At 30.6% G+C, this 23,611-nt stretch overlaps 2 protein-coding genes across 3 annotated transcripts in view; both read right to left on the bottom strand.

The window, feature by feature from the left end:
- l(2)41Ab (lethal (2) 41Ab) overlaps positions 1 to 14,855 on the bottom strand; it is a 50,238-nt gene extending 35,383 nt beyond the window's left edge. Inside the window, exons 1-4 of the mRNA XM_075376102.1 lie at positions 13,650 to 14,855; positions 11,231 to 11,450; positions 9,441 to 9,598; positions 3,491 to 3,735 (exon numbers count right to left, since the gene is read on the bottom strand). Of these exons, the coding sequence (XP_075232217.1) occupies positions 3,491 to 3,735; positions 9,441 to 9,598; positions 11,231 to 11,450; positions 13,650 to 14,855 (1,829 nt within the window). The remainder of the gene's footprint in view (positions 1 to 3,490; positions 3,736 to 9,440; positions 9,599 to 11,230; positions 11,451 to 13,649) is intronic.
- A 5,791-nt stretch (positions 14,856 to 20,646) lies between these two features.
- Positions 20,647 to 23,611, bottom strand: part of LOC142330289 (pH-sensitive chloride channel 2-like) — a 67,523-nt gene continuing 64,558 nt past the window's right edge. For both annotated transcript variants that reach the window (XM_075375484.1, XM_075375483.1), the window contains one exon: positions 20,647 to 21,062. In XM_075375484.1, the coding sequence (XP_075231599.1) occupies positions 20,844 to 21,062 (219 nt within the window). In that variant the 3' untranslated portion in view covers positions 20,647 to 20,843. The remainder of the gene's footprint in view (positions 21,063 to 23,611) is intronic.

Raw genomic sequence — 23,611 nt, forward strand, 5'->3', positions numbered from 1 at the left:
TTACTAAACATTTAAAAAGCAATGATAAACTCATACATGGAGTCACAAATTGATGAGTATTTAGGCAGCACAATTCTTTTAAGAGGTAATTGAAACAAGCTGGTGTCACCATATGACAATTGCTTGAATTTGCGCTGGAACTATGTCAGGAAGTTATATAAGTATGTTTCTAACTTTTGTGCAATAAAGTTTCTCCAATTTATTTAATTTATTTTTAATACTGAACCATAGGTTAATTTATAACTAACACCCTTATATATATCTAAAAACCTATGATGTGCAAATCGGCCATACAAGCAGTCATATGGGTTACCTAAGCTTTGGAAATTCGACGTAGCACTTGGAGGTCACAGGGTATACAGATGTTTGTATTGCTCGATGTAAAAAATGCTTTCGGGTTGTTGCCATGGAGTATTATTTTAATTACATTGGCTAATAAGGGCATCAACGATTATTTGTTGAAGATGATTATTAGTTCATACTTAAGCGACAGATGGATGCATTATGCAGATAAGATGCAGATGCAGATGGATGCGGAGATGTTAGAGGGGTGTCTTCGCTTTCACATATTTGGGAGGGGTCCCATAGGGGTCTGTGTTGGGTGCCCTCTTATGGAACATTGTTTTTGATGATGTCCTTAGGATCCGGTTGCCACCACATTCAGAAGTTATCGCCTATGCATCGCCAACTTGGTGCTGATGGTCAGCATTAAAACAGTGCAGGAGGTTCAAGATAGAGATAATAACATGGTTGATGACTGGATGAAAGATCATTGGTTGCAGCTTTCACCTGTGAATGTCATTATATCACTCTAACCAGGAGGAGAAGAATGGATCCAATTGTGCTGACAATTGGAGGATCATAATGTTCAGGCAACGTGTGAGCAAGGTGAAGTACCTTGGTGTCACGATAGAGCAGTTATGTAAATTTGGTGAGCATATAATAGAATGCTGTGTTAGGGCTGAGAGGACCCTCACTACCTTGAACGGGATATCACATGTGGCGCCATAGGATTAAAAACATACGGTCATTATGACAACTGTGTTATCCATTATTTTGTAGCGATTAATATCCAGCAGAACCAGATAAGGCTGGTCAGAGTTCACTTCAAATCCCTGCTAAGCATGGTGACAGCCTACTGCACCACATCTTATGATGTGGTCTGCGTTTTGGCAGGGGTTCCCCCATCAACTTTTTGGTCCGAGCGAGGAGCGAGTTGGCAAGCATTCTGGTGGCAGTAAGTCTGAATTGAGGGCAAGAACTCTTGTGTATCTGTCAAGAGCAATGGCGCATGGGAGAGAAGACTTAGACCAGACATTAGTTTAAGTTTAAACAGAAATAAAGAGTTTGAAATTAAACAATTCTTTTTAAATTGGCTTTTATTATATAAATGAACTGTAGACTCTTATTTTGCATGTTTCCATAAGTTATTTAGTTGAAAAACATTTAAGTGTATATATAAATGAATTCAGTTCACACCTAATCAAGAAACTCATTTTAGAATGATAAAAATATTTTTAATAGCAAGTTTATTGCATAGTAATATTATATCCAAAGGAATTCTACTGTAAGCCTTAGTTTTAATGCTTAGTAATAAGCTTAGTTTTCATGCAAGTTTGAAGACTGTTTTAGATACAGATGAGGGAATTACAGCACTAGAATTTAGTGAAACAAACATTACTCATCTGAACATGTAGTTATGCATGTGACTTTCAGCAGGTAGCAGATGAGTTGATTCATATTTTCCTATTTTATTTACTCTCACTACACCTGCTCACCATTACAAACACATACCCAGAGGCAAAGAAAATTAACTACTTCATATCAACAAACTATACTTACAAAACTTAAGACTTACTATACCTATTTTTAGGCAAGCAATACTCACTAAAAAAGAATGTGTTGCAAGGCAAACTATTTTATTGAAAGTGATCCTTTAAAAATAAAATATCGCTGAAACTACTACTAAACAAAATAGAAATATAAGTGTTTTACAACAAAGAATGTTCAGAAAGTAAGGTTACAACATTCTAAAAAATTAAAAAATACATTTATTAATGAAATTTATGACATATTATACAAATATACCACTACTTTTCTACATATCCACAATCGAGTTGCAAGCATTTGATCACCAGGCTATCAGCTTTCATATTCCTGTGTCACATACCTGCCACCATCTCTTTTGACCACTTACACATGACACTCTTCAGCTGTTCGTCAATTGAAAAGCATTTTCTGTACATACAGTTTTTCAAAAGGGTAAATGTCACTTGGTGGCAAGTCAGGATTATGGGTAGATGGTTCAGAATATCCCAACCAAAACTGTTGAGGAGACTGATCTTTTTGAATTCAGTGTGGGGCTGAGTCTTATTGTACAAACAGACCCACTCCCTTTGTCAGCTGCCCTTTTCTTTTAATTTGAAGCTTTCAGAGGGTCTTGCAGAACCTATCAACATTTATGGTTGTTGAAGTCAAAAAATTGATAAGCAAAATTCCTTTTCGACCCCACAAAATTTCTTTTTTTCATAGACTGTTGCATTTGAAATTTTTTTTTCCCAACTGGAACCAGTATTCCTCTACTGCATAAACTGCCTTTCGGATTCAGGTGTATAGTGAGCCACCCAGGTTTCTGCAGTCAATCAGGGAATTCTTCACTGTTAAGCTCATAATAGGCGACAAACTCCCAAGCACAATTAACTTGATTTGTTTTGTGTTCTGTTAATATTTTCATACCCACTGTATTTTCATACCAATTTTTGAAAATTCAAATGGTTGGTTACAGTTTCATTCAGCACAGTTCGACCAACTTCAATACACTTTTTTTATGAACATCATCAACAATCAAATAATATTTTCGAAATCAGACATTTGAGTTTGTAAACAAAGGTGTCTGTCACAACTGATGGTCTTCCATTCCACTGTTCACTGTGAATGTTTGTTACCATAAATTCACTACACTACTTTATTACTTCATCATGTGAAATCATATCACTGTAAACAGAAACAATTTGACAATGGATGTTAGTGAGCTTTTTGTTTTTAGCTAGCCAAATATTGGATGAGGGCTCCCACTTCTACTTTTTGTGGAATTGGGAATTGCTAGCTTCATGTTAAGCTGTTGACTCCCACTAAGCTACCAACCAACCACGCTACTGATTCCCACCTAGGCTTGTTCTCTTCAGTTGGATCTCCCTTTCACACAGGATTGAGAATAAAAAACTTCCCTCAGAGTTACAGACATGTTGCAACCTTACTTTCTGAACATACCTCGTACAATAGAACTAAATAATAAATAAAATCTTGATAATAAGCAAGTAATAAAAAAAGATATTAGAAAATATATTACGCATTATCATTTAATCATTTAAATTCTGTGGCAACACGATCCGTTAAAAATTTGTCATATTGTTTTTTATTCTAGAATTTCTGTATTTAGTATTAAAAAAAAATTACATAAAATAATAATGTTTATAAAAAAAGAACTTACTCTACTGCTTCTTTCATTTGAAGTAAAACTTTATCCCTTTGAGCAATTAGAAGAGTATTTCGTTGCCAACATTTCATAACTTGATCATTGTTCAGCAAAAGTGTTTCAATATCAGCATTAGCATCAGCAACTGCTTGTAACATGGCATTCAATTCTTCCATTTTATCTTGAGTTTGGGTTTTAAGTTCATCAAAAAATGATGTTAGTTTTAATACATCTTTTCTCATAACTAATATAAGCACATCCTATAAAATAAAATATTTGAAAATTTAAAATATTAAAATAAAAATAAATTATACAAGAAAAAAGACCTATAAATAGTAACATCACTGGTTAGTTTTACGAAAGAACTGAATTTGGAAGTTCTTTAGAGCGTTTCAGACTTAATATTTCCAAATTTGCTGTTTACTTAAATTTCTATAAATTAATTTGAAAAAATTAATGCTGGTCAGGATTTAGATAAAAAATCATACGACCAAATAGAGGCAAAAAGTAAAAAAAAAACAACTGGAAGAGGTCGTATTTTTTTCAGAAATATTACTTTACGATTGAAAAAGCAACAAAAAGACTGTGCAAAGACAACAACAAATACTTTCATTGAGATATGACATTCACTACCTCTGTACCATCCCATCATGTGTGTGAATATATATATGTATATATACATATACATATTATTTTAAATTTAAAAGTATCAGCCTCTCATACATGAAAGTAATTTTGCAAAATTTTTAGTGTTTATGTACATTCATCTTTGAGATACAAGCAATAACTGAAATTCATAACCTTCCCATGTCTTTAAAAACATTTAACAAACTTAAGATGATTCCTTAGCATCCCATTAACAAATATATCACACTAACACAGTAATAAATTACATATGTTATTAATAATTCTTGCAATAGTTGTAAAAATCAACATTCATCATTGAAATTTGTAAATTTGACATTTTTTAAGGTTGAGGTAGTTATTTTGAAAAAAAATATTCTGCATATATTAATAATGTTAAAAAGACAAAAACATTTAATCTTTGATATTTTTACAAAGATATGACAATCCCAACCATTGTACCTCCCCAGTGCCAATGTGGGTATTTTTTTCCATCTACTATTTGTAGAAGTGACAAATTTTATGCCTTTACATCAACTCCTTTCTGAGATATTAAGTGAAATCTTTTTTAACAGCTGAGAAAGTAAAAAAGTAAAAAAAAAAAAAAAATTAGCACTGGCATTCATGTTCACTCTTCCTTTTTCAGCTGCTATGGAACACTTATTCAACCATTTATACATCTTTTAAGAAATTTTTCTCCCTCAATGAATCATGAGACCTTGCCGTTTGTGAGGGGGCTTGAGTCCTCGGTTATATAGAATAGCTGGATCGAAGATGCAACCATATCTGAGAGGTATCTGTTGAGAGCCAGACTAAGGAATGATTGCTGAAAGAGGGCAGCAGCTATTTCAGTAGTTGTTAAGGGCGTAGGTCAGGACGTCTTAAACGGCCATATCAACATCACTCAATCCTCTGAGTACTGGGCAGCTGAACTCAATGGAAAACCTACAGCTGTTTTTTTCCCAAGAAAATGTAGCTCTCTGCATTTTCATATAAAAATGATGATGGTACCTTCCTTGGTAAAATAATCTGGAAGTAAACTAGTCTCCCGTTCAGATCTCCGGGTGGGGACTACTAAGGAAGGGGTCACCAGAATATTAAAAATTAACATTCTACGAGTCTGAGTGTGAAATGTTAGAAGTCTAAAAAAGGTTGGTAGGTTAGAAAATTTAAAGAGGGAAAAAGATAGGATAAATGTATATGTAGTAAGAATTAGCGAGGTTCGGTGGGAAGAGGAAAACAACTTTTGGTAAGGTGATTTTAGAATAATTAACTCAGCTTCAAATAATGAGCAGGAAGGAATAGATTTCATAACGAACAAGAATATAGGGAAGAGAGTAGAGTATTTCAAAATGCATAGCGATAGAATCATTATAATAAGGATAAAATTGAAACCTAAACAGACAACGATTGTTAACGTCTATATGCCTACAAGCGCCCATGATGATGATGAGGTAAAGTGTGCATACAAAGAGATTGACGAAGCAATTAAACACATAAAAGGAGATGAAAATTTAATAGTAGTTGGAGATTGGAATACAATCATTGGAAAAGGCAAGGAAGGAAATATAGTGGGTGAATACAGGCTGAGCAAAAGGAATGAAAGAAGGGACCGACTTATTGCAGAGTTTATTTACAGGGTTTTGCAAGAAGTATTATTTATTAATTTCCAACACCCAGTTTAAAAATCATAATAGAAGAATATACACATGGAAAAAGCCAGGTGATACTGCAATGTATTAGATAGATTATATCATGGTTAAGCAAAGGTTTAGATATCTATTTGTTGACTGCAAAACTTACTCTGGAGCAGACATTGATAGCGACCATAATTTAGTGTTAATGAAATGTAGATTGGGGTTTAAAAAACTAAAGAAAAGGTGTCAGATGAATCAGTGGAATTTAGAGAAGCTTAAGAAAGAGGAGGTAAAGAAGATTTTTGGGGAGGACATTGCAAGAGGTCGGAGTAAAATATAAGGTAGAAAATGTAGAAGAAGAATGGGAGAATGTTAAAAAGGAAATTCTTAAATCAGCAGAAGTGAACTTAGGCGGAACAAAGAGAACTGGTAGAAAACCTTGGATTTCAGTCTATATATTGCAGCTGATGGATGAACGTAGAAAATATAAGAATGCTAGTGATCAACAAAGTAAAGGATCTATCAAAAATTAAGAAATACTATAAACAGCAAGTGCAAACTAGCAAAAGAAGAGTGGATAAAAGAAAAGTGTTCAGGTGGAAAGAGAAATGAACATTGGTAAAATAGACTGAGCATACAGGAAAGTTATGGAACATTTTGTGGAACATAAATTAAAATCTAGTAATCTGTAAACAAAGATGGTACACCTATATATAATACGAAAGGTGTAAAATCGATAGGTGGCTAGAATATATAGAAGAGTTATACGGAGGAAATGAATTAGAAAATGTGTTGTAGAGGAAGAAGAGGAAGTCGAAGAGGATGAAAAAGGAGAAACAATACTGAGATCTGAATTTAAGAGAACATTAAAAGCTTTGAATGGCAGAAAGGCTCCTGGAATAGATGGAATACCTATAGAATTTGCACAGTGCTGCTGAGGAAGCGATTGATAGATTATACAAACAGGTGTGTAATATTTATGAAAAAGGGGAAGTCCCGTCAGACTCAAAAATAGTGTTAAAGTCATGATACCAAAGAAAGCAGGAGCAGATAAATGAGAAGAATACAGAACAGTTAGCTTAACTAGCCATGCATACTAAATCTTAACTATAATTCTAGAGGAATTGAAAGAGAGTGGAAGAAGTGTTAGGAGAAGACCAATTTGGTTTCAGGAAAAGTATAGGGGCTAGGGAAGCAATTTTAGTGCTCAGATTAATAGTAGAAGGAAGAAAAACAAACCAACATACTTGGCATTTATAGACCTAGAAAAGGCATTCGATAATGTAGACTGGAATAAAATGATCCATTTTAAAAAAATTAGGGTTCTAATACAGAGAAAGAAGAACAATTGCTAACATTTACAGGAGTCAAACAGCATCAGTAATGATTGAAGAAAATAAGAAAGAAGCCGTAATAAGAAAGGGAGTCCGACAAAGATGTTCCCTATCCCCATTACTTTTTAATCTTTACATAGATTAATTAAATTTGTTAATCTTTACATAGATTAATTAAATTTTTTAATCTTTACATTGTTAAAGAACAAATTAGATCCAGAGTAACAGTACAAGGTGAAAAGATAAAGATGCTATGATTTGCTGATGATACAGTAATTCTAGCTGAGAGTAAAAAAGGTTTAGAATGAACAATGAATGACATGGATGAAGTCCTACGCAAGAACTACCACATGAAAATAAAGAAGAACAAAACGAAAGTTTATGTAGCAGAAATAATGAAGATGGACTACTGAATGTAAAAATAGGAAGAGAAAAGATTATGGAGGTAGAAGAATTTTGTTATTTGGGAAGTAAAATTACTAAAGATGGACGAAGCAGGAGTGATATAAAATGCAGAATAGCACAGGTAAAATGAGACTTCAGTCAGATATATAATTTGTTTACATCAAAAATTAATTTAAACATCAGGAAAAGATTTTTGAAAGTATATGTTAGATGCATTGCTTTATATGGAAGTGAAACTTGGATGATCGAAGTACCTGAGAAGAAAAGATTAGAAGCTTTTCTGAATTGTGGTGCTATAGGAGAATGTTAAAAATCAGATGGGTGGATAAAGTGACAAATGAAGAGGTGATGTGGTAAATAGATGAAGAAAGAAGCATTTGGAAAAATATAGTTAAAAAAAGAGACAGTCTTATAGGCCAAATATTAAGGCATCCTGGGATAGTCTCTTTAATTTTGGAGGAACAGGTAGAAGGAAAAAAATTGTGCAGGCAGGCAACATTTGGAGTATGTAAAACAAATTGTTAGGGATGTAGGATGTAGAAAGTATACCGAAATGAAACTACTAGCACTAGATAGGGAATCTTGGAGAGCTGCATTCAAACCAGTCAAATGACAAAAAAATTTTTTTTTTTCCAAAAGAAAATTTTGACTATATATTGCATTAGAATTAATGCAATAGTAATAGTAGAATTAATGCATAGTGTAGTGTCAGTAGACACTCTTTCTAAAACCACAATTTATCAATGGATGTGACTGGAATACCAAAGATGCTATTCTGGTCTTGTTGGCTGGCCAGTAAGATTCTTTTAAATAACAAGATTTTTGTCCAGCTTCTCTCTTTTGTCCATTTATCCATGGACAAGGGATAGGTCAGAACAGTTATTAGTGTGATTTGTTTGGAATACATTGAAAAGATATTATTCTTTGATGAAAATTCTATGGCTTGTTAGAGACTACAAAACCTTACATAATGAAGAGCAAAGATATTATTAGAAGTCAAGATTCCTGATCATTAGATCTTTTTTTTTCTCTAAGGAGGAATGATTGAACTACATCATCACAAAGGTATAAGGGTCTAGTGAATAACACAAGTCGAACTGAGAGCTTTATAGGGGTGTTGAAGCTGAGTTAGAGCTTATCCTACTCTCCTTCATAATTGAATTTAATTGTAAAATTAAAGGAGTGATTTATAGCCAGGGCAGTTTAATCATTAAATTTCAGCAGTTTTCCGTCAAAATACAACCTCTGCAGATATAGATAAAGGTTGCTATACTATAACAGATTATCAAATGAAGTTATTACTAAGCATAATTAGTAACTAAATTAAAAATTATGATCTCTCAAATTTATGCAATTATGTCAGAAGGAAGGCAAAAAAATAAATAATTTTATTTTAGTTAGCAAAATCTTGATAAAAGACGAAACTTGTTAACTTAATATTTTTATATTTTTTTTAAAGTAACCTCCTGTCATTTTTCTCTTACAGAGAAGAAAATGCTGTAAAAAATTTCCAAAAAACTATTTAATTGATAAACTATATATTGTTTGTACAGTCATTTAGGTCCATGAAATTATATTGATGGTTAACTGTTTGACGATTGTAACCAGCAGTTTCAAATTTTACAGGCATGAAGTCTGAATTATTTGTGGTTCAGTATTTCCTAAAATTAGGGCCTTCTTATTAATTTACTCTGATATATTCTTCTTCAAGTTTCTTTATCCTTGTGAAATTCCACACAAGGGATTTGACTGAAAATTTCTGGATAAAAGAGAGAAGTTACCACTTTATCAAGATCAGGAAATATAATTTTTTCTACATCAAATCTTATACCAATATTTGGAATATACTAGTAACAATGCTTTCAATATTTATTTGAACAATAACATACATTAAACTTTCTTATTAATAAAATAAACTAAATAAACTATTATTTAGAAATTAAACATTACAAAAAAACGGGTTACCAATTTTTGTTTTTCTTCAAACATTTTTTTCTTTTCAATTTTCTGTCGTTCAGTCATAAGTTTTGTAATATTAATATCCTTTGCTTGAATCTCTTCCCATTCAGTAAATTTTTTAACTAATGCAGACAATGATTCTAGTTCCAAATGCAATTCGTTTTCTATGATAATAAACAAAAGGACATAAATTAAAAAAGAACCAATTTAATCAACTAGACTCGCTGAAACAGAAGCCAGTTCAAATTGCTGAAAACTGATTACACTTAAGCAGAATTTTTGTCTATCACATATTAGAAATTTTATGCATTTACAACCCACAAAAACATGACAAATTCGAAATAAAGGGCACATCAATAAAGTGGGAAAATTTAAAAGCCTGGAATTCATTTGATATTTGGGTAAGGGTGTTGAGCTTAATATAATGTCAGTCATTTAATGCTATGTAAACATGAACAGTTGTCAGGTGCAGATCATCATTTCTGTATCAAGTAGTTTTATAAAAATGGTAACTTTACAACAAACGCATGAAGGTTATCTCACAATTCATGGTTTAATATTCATGTTGGGTGGGAGCAGACTGTTCATGCAATAGGTTAATAAGTGTGAGAATACAAAGTCTAAATTTAATTAAAAATATAAAGGAGCAGCAAAAAGTGTTAGAACATCAGAAAACATTGATAACAGTTCAGACTGCCATAACATGCAATACAAAACATTCTACAATTGAACATGCATTAATACTGAATATTATCAATGAACTATCTATCTGTCAAATCTAACATAAGGACTAAAGTTTTCTCCCTTATAAAATTCAAATTCAGGAATGAAAAGATGATTAGCTTGCTCGCATGGATTTTTGTTACGAAGTGTTGCAGTAACTGGGTAGTGATGAAAACTTTATCTTTCATATGCATATGTCAGATGAAGTTCATCTTCACTTGAATGGCTACATAAAAAACAAGTCTATATTATAGTGCTGAAAATCCACTACATCAGAAATCATTATATAGTCCAAAGGGTCACAGCAACAATGTTATGTTTCAATAATAGATGTTTTTAATCTAAGTTAAATTATTTGGTAGGAAGCTCTTTTAGACTGTTAGGTAGCTTTCTAAAAATGACAACTTAAACAAAATATCTTTTCTTGTAAAATGATTGATTGTGCTGTGTAACACAAATTTTGTCTACTATGACAAATTTATGTTTTAGTAACAAACAAAAATTTTTCCTTCTCTAATTTATAAATATAAACACATGTTTAAAATATTTAATAAAATCAGTCTTTGCCAACATTATTTACTGTTCACATATAGTGGCATTCCAACAAATACCTAATGAACCATTTTTATATTCTGAAAAAGTAATTACGATCTTTTGAAGAAGCCCTAAGATACAGTAGTATTATATATTGGATCAGACTATACACAAAATAGAAGTTTTGGGGAAGAAATAATCATTCATTTCTACTTTATGTCTGATATAAACTAATATATGTAATAGATTGTAGATAATAGTTATTATATGTGTTATTCTGTACATAAACATCTGAGGAAGGTACTGCATACAGAAACAGTTGCCATTTTTTAAATAAATAAAATCAAAAACATATTTATTTTCATTATCTTGTTATCGTCAATTGTACATTAAATGCTGAATAAAAAAAGAAACATTTTAATACAAAAATTATTTTGTTAATCTTATAAGACAGTTTTTAAAATATCTCTACAACAATTCCATAATATAAAATTATTGTCTTCCTTGTACAAAATAGTAAACAAAAAACTGTTACAAACCTTTTTTTTTAGCTGCTTGTAAAAGATCATAGTTTTTTTTATATTCATAGTTCATTTGTTCAGTCATATTAGTTGCATTGTCCAAACTGGCATTTATTTCCTGTATATTATTTAACATTTTATTCAAATTCTCTTGTTGTCGATTTAATGTTGCTTCTGCATTATACACCTGAGCACTAACAGAAATAAGTTTCTTGTCTTTTTCTTTAATCTCTCCATTCTATAAAAAAATTTATCAATAAGTGAAAAATAACTAATTATCTACTTAAAAACAAATATTGATTCATTTTTATGATAACTCAAATATAATATAAAATAATAAACATACTTCATTCCCAGACACACGTTCATTTTCCAGTCACATGTTCCACAACGATGTATAACTTCACAGGATGTAATGCAAAGAAATTGGACGCAAAGGAAGGTTAAAATTATAATGCCAATGGTCAAAGCCACATTCAATAAATCAATTCCAATAAATAGATCAAGCCAAAAATTATTGGATGGAGTTTTACTGTATACTGTTGACATTTATTAGTGGCTAACAACCACCATAGTGATAAGTACATTTAAAATTAAATAAAAATAAGAATTATAAAAGTGAGAAATATAATTTGTGAACTAGCAATCATAAGCTAATGTGGTAGTGTAACATTTTCTAAATTTACAGATGTGGATTTAAAATATAAAACAAAACTATAAACACATCTAAAATAGCTTTAGTAGGAAATTAGAAATATGTGCATTCAAAAGTCAATAATCTTGGCTTATGTTGTTTTCACTGTAATAATTATAAATATATAAAAAAAAGTGTCATTCTACCACAGTTTTTAAATTAGATAAGGTTACCAAGCGTTAGGTTATATTCGCTATCGTACAAAGTTTTGTTGAATTCCATTTTTTAAAAAATTTTATCACTTTCATGTATCGTTACAATCTATAAGTAACTGAAATCATAGCAAATTTCATGAAATAAGTAAATCAAACAATTCATAGTAAATTACGTGGTTAGTTAAATTAGGTTAGGTACTAATGGTTCCATGTTACAATATCAACATAACTTAACCAAACTGGTTAGCAAGCATTAGCAACCTGATGCTTGCTAAACAGGTATTTAGGCTGGTTAAATAAAAAATTGGCTTATTTAATATCTAATCACAAGAGAATATTGATACAAATTCAAACATTACTCTTGCCACTAAAGAGTATAAGTCAAAAACTACAATAAAGGAACACTTTTATTGTATATTTTCATCAGTGCGGTGAAAACATTATATGGAAAGGTAACTGATTTCTGAATGCACATTTGTCTTTCTAAATAATTACCAAAAAGTATATATATATATATATATATATATATATATATATATATATATATACATATATATATAATCTTTTTTTGACAACACAAACAAAACAGCAGTAAAAAGGAACAGCAGTAAGAGCTTGTAAAGAACCAGTCAACCTAAGGAGGGGGGAGTTTGTTAAAAATATCCATCACTTATAGAAATAAAAAAATGTAAAATAAGAAAAAGTAAACAATATACAATGTAATCTTAAAACAACTTAATGTATTAACATTTTAACATCACTTATGTTTTTGATTATTTAAAAAACAGTAATAGTTTCGTTATTGAAGATGCTTTTTTAAAGCAAAAATCCATTTTATTTAACAATAAGTAAAGGGTAATAGCAGTAATTATCTCCCTATTTCATTTGAATTTGTAAGCAACTTTCCAGGAAGTTCCAAATAATATTGATGTATGAATTTCTGAATTGCAACCAAATTCACATCTATTATGCAGATAGTTTATTGTTTAAAAAATAATGAAAATTTAATTTTTGACCCAAAGCTGATACGTGATTGAATGATTTGACTATTAAATTTCAAGAATGTTATTTTTTATTTAGTAAACTGAATGAATTGTATGATTACCTTAAAACTTAACAATACACTTACAGAAAGAATTTTTTAATAAAAAATATAATAATACCTGGTAAACTGTGTTTGATACTGATCCCTTCAAGTACACACACGTGTAGAAACTACTAAGATTTCTTTTAAAAAATTATAAAAGATGCTGCTGTCTGATAGAAATATTAATTTATTTCACAGATGCTGTTGCATTTTCTATTCTATTTTATGGTGTGGAAGCTTGACCAATGAAACAACAGGTTAAAAAGTTCAAAATCTTTTATTGTGAACGAGTGTTTACAGTACATTAGACAGGAAAAGTGCAAGTTTTAGGAAGTATGCAAAAGACTAGTTATTCACACACTAAAATGAAAAATCAGACTATAACATGAGAGAGAGAGAGAGAGAGAGAGAGAGAGAGAGAGAGAGAGAGAGAGAGAAAAAATTAATTTATTTGAAGCAGAACCATGAAAAAGAAATAGCAATATTATATAATTTACTTACCAAGTCAAGGATTTCTTCCTGAAAACGTGATTTCTGTTTTAGAATGTGAGACTTTAATGCTGCTTGAAATCTAATCATAAGTGGGCTTTCTGGTTCTAAGACAACAGGATCAACAGGAGGATGAGGAGTTGCAGATTCTCTAATCGGTTCTTCTTCTACATCATCATATGATGGTAGTATATCTGGTAGTAAATCTCGTGGTTCTTGTAAATTAATTTCATGCAAAACCTTTTCATCATCTTCAACAACAAATGAACTCAGGCCTGATTGTTGATCTATTTCTTCATATGAGTGAGAATCAAATGAAACTCTAATTTCATCGTCTAACTCTTCTAAAATCTTATTTACATCTCCAAAGTACATCTTAAGATCATCTTCTTCGTCCTCTTCATCTCTCATGAATTTTTCTTCTGTTTCCTCTTTTTTTTTTTCTTTTACAGATTTCTCCTCTTCTTCTTCGATTTCATCAAGAAAATTAAATATCCTTCTTCTTTTGTCTTTTGTTTCTTCTTCAATTTCCTCCATCTCACCCTCATCAACTTTTTCGATTATTCCTTGCTTTAATATATATTCCTCAATTATTTCTTTTACTATAATATCAGATTCTAATTCTTCTACATGTAGTGTTGTTTTATCAGTTTCATCTTCCATTATATCACTAGTAATATCATCCTTAATATCTTTAATAATATTTTCAATTTCATCAGTATTTTCACTAGTGGTTTTAAGTATAAGTTCACTCATTAAATTTCTAATAAATTCAGTATCAGTATCAGTATCGGTTGCAGCTATTTCTTCAAGGGATTTAATTACACTCTCTTTTAATAACCCAAAAATAATTTCACTAACAATAGCAGATGATTTATTTTCTATATCTATATCACCTCGTCCTTCATTTGTGAAAATTTCAGTTATAGCCGTTGGCAAATTTTCAGGATTTGTACCATCACAAATTTCTTTAATCGCATCAACAATATTGTTTCCAGTATTTTCATTACCGACTGCAGTAATGTCTTCAGGAGTTTCATCAATTAGTTCCCCAGTATACATATTTTCAAAATCTAATTCATCATACGCATCCTCATCATCGCCATCTTCAGTACCTCTGTCACCGGCATGATCCATTTCATGCTCAATTGTACTTAAATAATAGTCAATTTCTTCATTATTTAAATCTCTATTCTCATTTGGATTATCCCGACTCATATTTAAATACTGTAATTTATATTTGAAACAAGAACTATTTTTTAATTATGAATCACAAATACAACACAAAAATATATACAATTATCAAGTGATAATTGTATATATTTTTGTAAAATATTTAAGTAATATTTGAAAAAATTAATAAATATAAAAAGACATATTATACAAAACTGTAATAAATATATCCAAATATTCACTTTTGTATAATTAAAGAAAAAACAAAAGATAACACAAAGTATTGTTAAATGAACAGACACAAACAATATACTTTGTTGTTTATTGGTTGCTATGCCAACAGTTTCACCTGCATACCAATCCATCTAAAAAGGCAGGTGTTACAGAAAGGATATTGCAAACTACTCATATATTTATATTAAAAAATTATTTTTTTTTTCCATAAACTGGATGTAGTTTAAATTTATTTTATGAATCTATTTTCATATTTTTTAAATTTACTTTTAATATTAATTTCAGTAAATTTTTATTACAATATTTTCCTGCCTTATATAATGCAATCAAGCAAGAGCTTAGACTTAAGTCAATTTCTAGAAGCCAGTTTATTAAAAAACAACTTTATTTTTACTAATAAATACAGCAAACTCTGTGTTAACTGGTTGGTCCCAGTTAAACCAGTGAGCCCGCTTTTCCATTGAATAACTATAATTATAAATCATCTTTAGTGAAAAAATAAATTGTCTACAATGGTTTAATCAATATAAATTAATTAAAGTTGAATTTTGAAAACTGAGAAAATTTTAATAACTTATTCATAATTACAAATAAATACATTTTATTTACCAGTGTTAATTCTTGCAAAAAATCATTTATATTTAAATTCTATTGGTATATACCTAGTACAGAATACTGAGATAGGACATAGGACATAACTTACCTTAATTTTCCTATGAAAGTACTTTAGCAGGAACTGGCATTCTCAGTCATGATTGAAGCATTTAATTAAACTATTAAAAATTAGAAATACTAAAATAATGGAAATTGGTTATTAAATTAAAAAGATAAATAAAATGTTTAATATGCCAGTAAAAATTAATAAAATTTTTAACTGGTTTTAATTAATATGCAATTTTATAATTTCTTTAATTTAATTTAGAATTTTCATTATTTTAGAGGTTTTAAATTTTAATATACAGTTTTATTTATTTCAGTCATGAATGAGGATTTGGGATTCCACAAAAGTACTTTCACAGTAAAATTAAGGTAAGAAATGTCTTGTCTCAATATTCTGTACTAGGTAGTTTACATTAATAGAAATTAAAATATAATTTAACAGTACAGATAAATAATGTGAGTCTTACAAATATTAATTTCAGTAAAGCAAAATAACACACACACACACACACTTCTTTTCAACCTTAAAAATTTTAAGTACTGATTTAGAAAAATTTCTACCTTTCATTTGGAAAACTTCAACTCTCAGTCAGGTTCAGCACTTTTCAAATTCTACAAAATTCAATTCTCATCTACAAAAATTGTTATTCTAGTAGTATGGCATAAGCCTGTAGTTACTAGTATGAATAGAATAAATAAATTAGTAGCTAATTAGCGACATTAACTTTCTACTTTGTCTATATTTTACTTCTTTATTTACCATCTTGTATTGAAAATAAACTATCATACTGGCAATTACAACTTATAAACTGCTGATATAAATACTTTAGTGGTTGGACAATGGAACAATCTTTGTAACTGTCTGAACCATAAACAATTTTCCTCCAGTGCTCCTTCCCTTAAATTATTAAATGAAGTAAAAAGATATTTTTCACCCTCCAAAAATATTTCCTAAATACTGAGATTTTTTTCTTTACTATGTTTTTAATGACTATGTTTATAAATTAACATGTATGAGGGAAGTATTTTTTCAGAGTTAATAAAAAAAAAATTCATTATTCTTACTGGTGATGGGGTGGTGGTATAAATTTGGCATTCATTCCATTATACAACTGAAGAAATTACATGCCTATGTGGTTTAATAAAATAATATGAGGAATTTTAGTTAAAAAATCTTTATTTATTTATCAATATTGATTTTGTCACCTTCAAAGTACTCCTTTTCAAATATAATACATTTGTGCCAGCGCATTTTCAATCTTCAAAGCACCTCTGGAATGCAATTTCTGGTATGGTGTTTAGATCCTCCTGCAATTCTGTCTTTATCTCTTCAATGTTGGTAAAACGTTGTCTTTCATAGTTCTTTTCAGCTTGAAGAATAGGAAGAATTCACAGGGGGGCCATGTTCAGTGAATATGGAGGCTGAGGCATCATAATGGTGTTGTTTTTTGGCCAAAATTTATGAACAAGCAGTCAAGTGTAAGCAAGTGCATTATCATGATCCCATGAATTGTTTTGTCATCAAATTCAGGCATTTTCTTTGGATTACTTCATGCAAACAGTGTAGAGCTTCTAGGTAATAATCCTTACAGACTCTCTGTTAGTGATTCGGTGATTGTATATAATCAATCTCTTCCCTTTTTTATACACAACTGCCCAAAAAAGAGTGTATGAATGTATGTATGTTTGTTTGTTCAGCTCAATGGCTGAAACAATTTAGATATATGACCCTGCATTAGAATCCTTAAGTTATTGGGAGTGTGCATTTATTTATATATATATATATATATATGTACATATAAGAGAGACTTGCCTGCTGAAGCACAAACTTTAATGAATGAACTGTGAGTCTTCCTACCACTGTGTTAGCTGGGTTTGAATTGAATGATTCAAATCAATAGAATGAATATTACAAAAATAATGAAATTAACGTTAAATAAAATAAAATAAAATAAATTTCTGTTAAATAACAATGGGCTTCCCATGGGGATTAATTAAATACTGCATAATGGTGTTTAGTTCTTTATTACCTTGTTTTCTTTTTTGTAATTCGATTTATTGTCTTTTTTTAGTTCTATTTATTTTTAAAAAAATTATTTTTTATTTTCTAGTAGGTGTGATTTTTAATTTTTATAATTGTTTTTATTAATGATGTTATCAGTTGTTGATGTGCTGGGACATCCAGAATACTCATCACCTTCAACGTCTTCAGGCCCTCTTAGAAATGTTTGTACCATTTCTAAACACTTGTTTTATTCACAGAAGAATCGCCAAAAGCAACATTCAGCATTTCAATTTTATGTTCTGCTGCAGTTTATTCCATTCTTAAAGTAAAATTTAATGCAAATTCTATGTTCCATTTTTCCACAAGCTAAAAATCGCTGACCATACCAAAACACGAATAACCTTTCCAACAGCCAACAATAAATTAAGCATCCAATATGGCTACCAATGTAAACATTTATTTGGGACAAGTGTACCCACACAGCAGAAAAAAAATTGTGACATTTGGACTTATATCCTGGGAAATTTAAAAATTCTACTTATTTTTTTATTAAATCTCATATTTCTTCACATATTCACATCAAAGAAATTCACAAAGATAACTGCCAACCATTTGATGATGACTAACACACTGCTTCTTATTCCAATTTTTGTATTACGTCATTTAAACTAAATAATATGAGTGTGCATACTATTTTAAAAATCAACAAAATTATATGATTCATCCCTAAATGACAAGATGAATTATCTATTGAGAACTAAACAGTCTTTCTAGGTGTCCAACAAATAAACTACCTTTGTTAATTTGTTTGGGAATTAGCCCCCATAATTCTGCTGCACTTTGGTTAGAAGTCATTACACTAAATTACACTACACTACCACTACAAGTGGCAAATAATACTGAAAATTCATTGTATTGATTACAATTTACCAATGTTGGCTTTTTCTTTGAAAATATCATCACATCTACCGCCTCAGGCACCAATTACCAGTACAATACTTATATACCTTGTAAACAAAACTCTCCTTCGAATAATTGGTCCAATCAATTATGATATTATCTATTTCCAATCTGTGTAAAAAATTATATTAAAAAATTCTCTTGACATGTAAAATACAAACTTGACAAGAATAAACAGCTAACAAGAATTACACAGCCAAATATCCGCTTTTATTCCCCAAGAAGTTTTACACATACTACATTACAACAAAATTTTGTTACTAAAATTCACTTGCATAACATGATTAGTAACACACTTCCTATACACAAATAAAATTCTATGTCGCTTAAGAAACACCATGGTGGACCTCTCATACAAACAATCTATGGATTTAAAAATTACATAGCCATAATAGAAAACTAGAAGACAAATATTCCAAACTGAATAAAACAGAAAATGATTTTAAAAGAAATGCATAAGGGATGTAAGATGCAATCAATTAAAAACAAGTAAATTGATAATAAGTTACTGATGACATGACACTATACATAATCAATCTATTGTACTATCAATCATACTGCATTAGATATAAATATATTTCAACATTTTAATACTACACATTTATACAATTATTGAACTTTGAATATCTATACCTATTACATGCAGATTTGGCTGAAGTGTAAGACAAGATACAAGAACCATTCATACAAATCACATTCTGAAAGTCTCAAGATATCTATGTACAGCTTCACTTATGAAGATTTGGAACTAATAGACTGTTGTGTTTCTTGTAAGTCTAATTGTCTGTAACTTTTAACATTACAGTCAACTCCCGATTTCCCGTGAGCGGTTTAACCACATGTGACTTAACTGTGATGCCTATAGGAAAAAAAAGAAGTTTTAAAAACTTATAAAAACGTTAAAAAGTTTTTTCATTGCTCTGAGGTAGGTTTTACTCCTTCATTCATTTGCTACTTGAATGTGTGTTTATTTTGAATATGATAATGCTAAAATATGGTTCATTGTGGATATGATAGAACAGTAGTTTATTGTACAATATTATTTTACTACACAAACTATGAAGTTCAATTAAAAGAAAGTGTTTTCAGACACTAAAACATCAGCAGTCAATTGTGTCTTAGCGTAAAAGAGTAAAATGTACAATTTATTAATTTTTTTAATTATTTTAATGTCTATGTATTTTTTTCTGATCAGTTACTGTAGTTTAAAAAGTGTTTGTTGATATTACATAGTACGTAAACTATTGCATGTACAATTTATTTACATACAGTATTAGTGATAGGCAAAATTTGTTATATGTTAATATGTATTTTGAATAAATTTCAGGATATTACTTTTAACCAAGTATGTATAGAGTATTTATTTTATTATTTACCATTGTACCTTAATATAATAGTGTATGTAAATACTATACTGCAGTACAGTAGTATTAGGTCATTTTAGCACATATTACTTTATTAAATATTATTTTTGGATTATTTGTGATTTTGCTATGCTTTTGGATTATCTGCAATCCTCTTCCTGGTTATCATTGTGGATAATCGGGAGTAGGCCGTACTTGACAAACTAAGAATTGATAATTAACGTAAAACAGAATGATGGCTGAGAGCTAATGATCAGGATCTGTTAGCATTAAACTATAATTATTCCAGCTGGCCTCAACAACCAATTTCCCAAGTAGAAAGAAAGCAAGCATTAGCTACATGCACCATCCCAACCATAGTACTGCTGGTACTACTATCAATACAATTGTGATTACTGAAATTGTTATAAATTAAGTGTATTTTCTATTCCTCTCATTTTAAACTCTATTTGTAGTATATTAAATAATTTCTATATTTTTTGTATTTTTTTTTAAATTTGTGTACTTTATGATCCAAGAAAACATATCAGAAATGCATTAGTTTTGACTGTGAATTTATTAAAGTAGAATATGCCTTATGATAGACTAAAATAATAGTTTCTATAAAAAATGATTAATAAAGTAACAAAATTATTTATTTTTTACATTGTTAATGTATACTCTATGACTAGTAAAAAAAAAAATACAGATTAATAATACAAAAACATTTTTCTACATTAAATTAAAACTAAAATTCATAATACATAATTCAGCTTGCATTAAATAAGTGCCAACATAAATGTTCTAAAACTGTTCAAAAATTTCTAAATACTAAAGAAACATAAATGTCCAATACATTAGATTAAATAAAAGAAAACATAATGGGAAGACTGCACGACTTTTTGTATCTATCCATCGAGCAATCTCTTGAGTGGTCATCACAGTAGGGTTATTATCTGTTCCAGATCTAGTGTTTTCATTATGCTCTTGATCAGGTTTTTGTGCACCAAACTCCTTTAATGGTATAGCTAAATCAAGACCTTGAAAATGCTGAAACAGAAAATTAATCAATAAATTTTTTTCAACAGAAAAAAGTTTTCTATTAATGCATTTTTTTTCTAACTTTTACAATATGATATTCAATTACATATTTCATTTTTATACAAAGGTAAAGTAATAACTCTGGCAATATTGCACAGTAATAAAAAAAAAATTAATAGGCTAGTTTCCATTAGAGAACGGTATACCTTTTTTAATCTAAAGCTTCTGGTTTAAAAACCTGGTCAGGCAATTTTTTACATGTCACAAATTTAATTTCTCCATAAAAAATAGAATAGCTGAAATTAGGTGACAGTCTGTAATTAAAATATGAATAAACAAATAAATTTCAAGGATTTCAATTTGTAGAAAACAAATCAGATCAGAACATAATAGCTAAGAACAGAATTATTTTTAAAATTTCATGTTATACTTTCAAAAGTAAATATACTTATATAAGTATATAATATTCCATATAAATATATTAATATGGAATATTGCCAAAGTCATTTAATAGGTTTTTTACAATTATTATTTATTTTATGTGTACCAGGTTACAGAGTAGCACAATGACATGATGTCAAAAGTACTCTTCAGAGATGCCAAGGCGTCTGTGCGCAGTCTGGTGTGTAAGTGTAAATACACCGGTAAATGTGTAGTCTTGAACAGACTTAGGCCGACCACTCCTGAGATGTGTGTTAATTGAAACCCAACCACTTAAGAACACTGGTATCCACAGTATAGCATTAAAATAAAATAAACTAAAAAAAACACCCAAAAGAAAAAATTAATATCATATAATTTCTTTGAAGCTAAATTCTTTGAAGTTGATAATATAGACACTTAGTAACATTTTGTAATCCTTAATTTGACAGATTTAAAAAAACACAAAAATTAAACAAATATCATCTTTTACTTTTTCCATTTCTGAATTCAGTTTTGTCTTTTTACCTCAAGCTTTCTAAATTCCTTAAAGTTTTATGAAAAGATTTGTATACCATTATGCTGTGAGAGAATCCATATTATCTAAGTAGCAGATAATATTGCATATTTCTTTTAGGATCATCATAATTGCTGTCTGAGAACTGTTACAACGGTTTTGCGCCCTTATTTTTAAGACGATTCATATCCTTTTCATGGATATGAAAAGGACCCTTTGCAATAGGACCCTTATATCTATTATATATTATATTTGATATGTATTAGGACCCTTTGTATTGTGGGTAATGGTCAAATCCTTATTGGTGCTGATGTTAACGTGAAGTCACTTTTCTGGCACAGTGGGATCACTGATCATGGCGATGGCTTAATTGATAGTTTCATCGCGCAGCAAAATTTTGAGGTCTTTAATGTTGCAGACCCAGCATGGAGACTTGGTGTTGTTATTCAAAGGTGGTGACGAAGATCCTACTGTTAGTTCTTCTTACCGTCCACTAACACCTTTGCCTGCGATTGGCAAGGTTTTTGAGAAGGTCCTATATTTGCATATTAATATTAGATTGGCCACTGATCATTTGCTAAAGGACAACCAATATGGTTTCCGACTGGGCAAGAACACTGAGGATGCCATACTAAAGTGATGAATATAGCTTCCTATAGTCCATGTAAAATGTATTAAGGATTTTTTTGGACATATCCGGGGCATTTAACAACTTACGGTGGCCCTCTGCTCTGTTTCAGATGCAGAAGCGTAAGTGTTAGTGAAGCACGAAATGAATTAGAAGTGTTCTCAAGTTATTTCAGCCATCGGACCGTTTCCCTGCGTGATGGCGGCTCGGAGGTTCGCAAGACCGAAACTAAAGGATGCCCTCAGGGCAGTGTTCTGAGTCCACTTCTTTGGATTATAGAATTTGATTCCACATTGCGTTTAAGGTGAAATCAAATTCTGCCACATGTGGAATCAACCACATGGCAATGTGGTTGTCGTGTCGTCGCTTATGTTGACGACGTGCTGCTACTGATTGAAGGGGATTCGCGTAACGAGGTAGAGTTCCGAGCTGCTCATGCTTGTGGGACACTCAGACTGAAGTCTCGAACATAAGATGATTTTCAGCTCAGAGAAAACTACAATGATGTTGCTTAAGGCCGATTGGCTGCTTCCTGACGAATCCGGATTCGGATGGCTGGTCTCCCCATTCGGTACGTTACGGCTCAAAAATACCTGGGTGTTATCTTTGATGTGAATTTTTGGTTCAAGGAACATCTACAGTATGTAGCAAAAAAGACCGCTGATGTTTTTTATGGAATCCATAGTCATTCATCCCGATTGGGGGTTGAATTACCGTACCATGTGTATCCTTCACAAAGGTGTCAGCGAAGCTACTATGCTGTATGCTTCCCCTGTCTGGGCTCACCGCATGGCTTTTAGGTATTGCGCGGACATTTTGCTGCGGGCCCAGCGACTCCTCTTGCTGGCTGTTATAGAACAGTCTCGCGGGAGGCAGTCTGTGTTATAGACGGAGTCAAACCAATAGATATCTTGGCTAATGAGAGTAAGGAACGCTACATTTCCAAGGTTCCTGGTCGACTTATTTGGGTTCAGGTCTGAATTTCTACGTTGC

The sequence above is a fragment of the Lycorma delicatula genome, chromosome 9, assembly GCF_047948215.1.
Source record: "Lycorma delicatula isolate Av1 chromosome 9, ASM4794821v1, whole genome shotgun sequence".
Classification (NCBI taxonomy): Eukaryota; Metazoa; Arthropoda; class Insecta; order Hemiptera; family Fulgoridae; genus Lycorma; species Lycorma delicatula.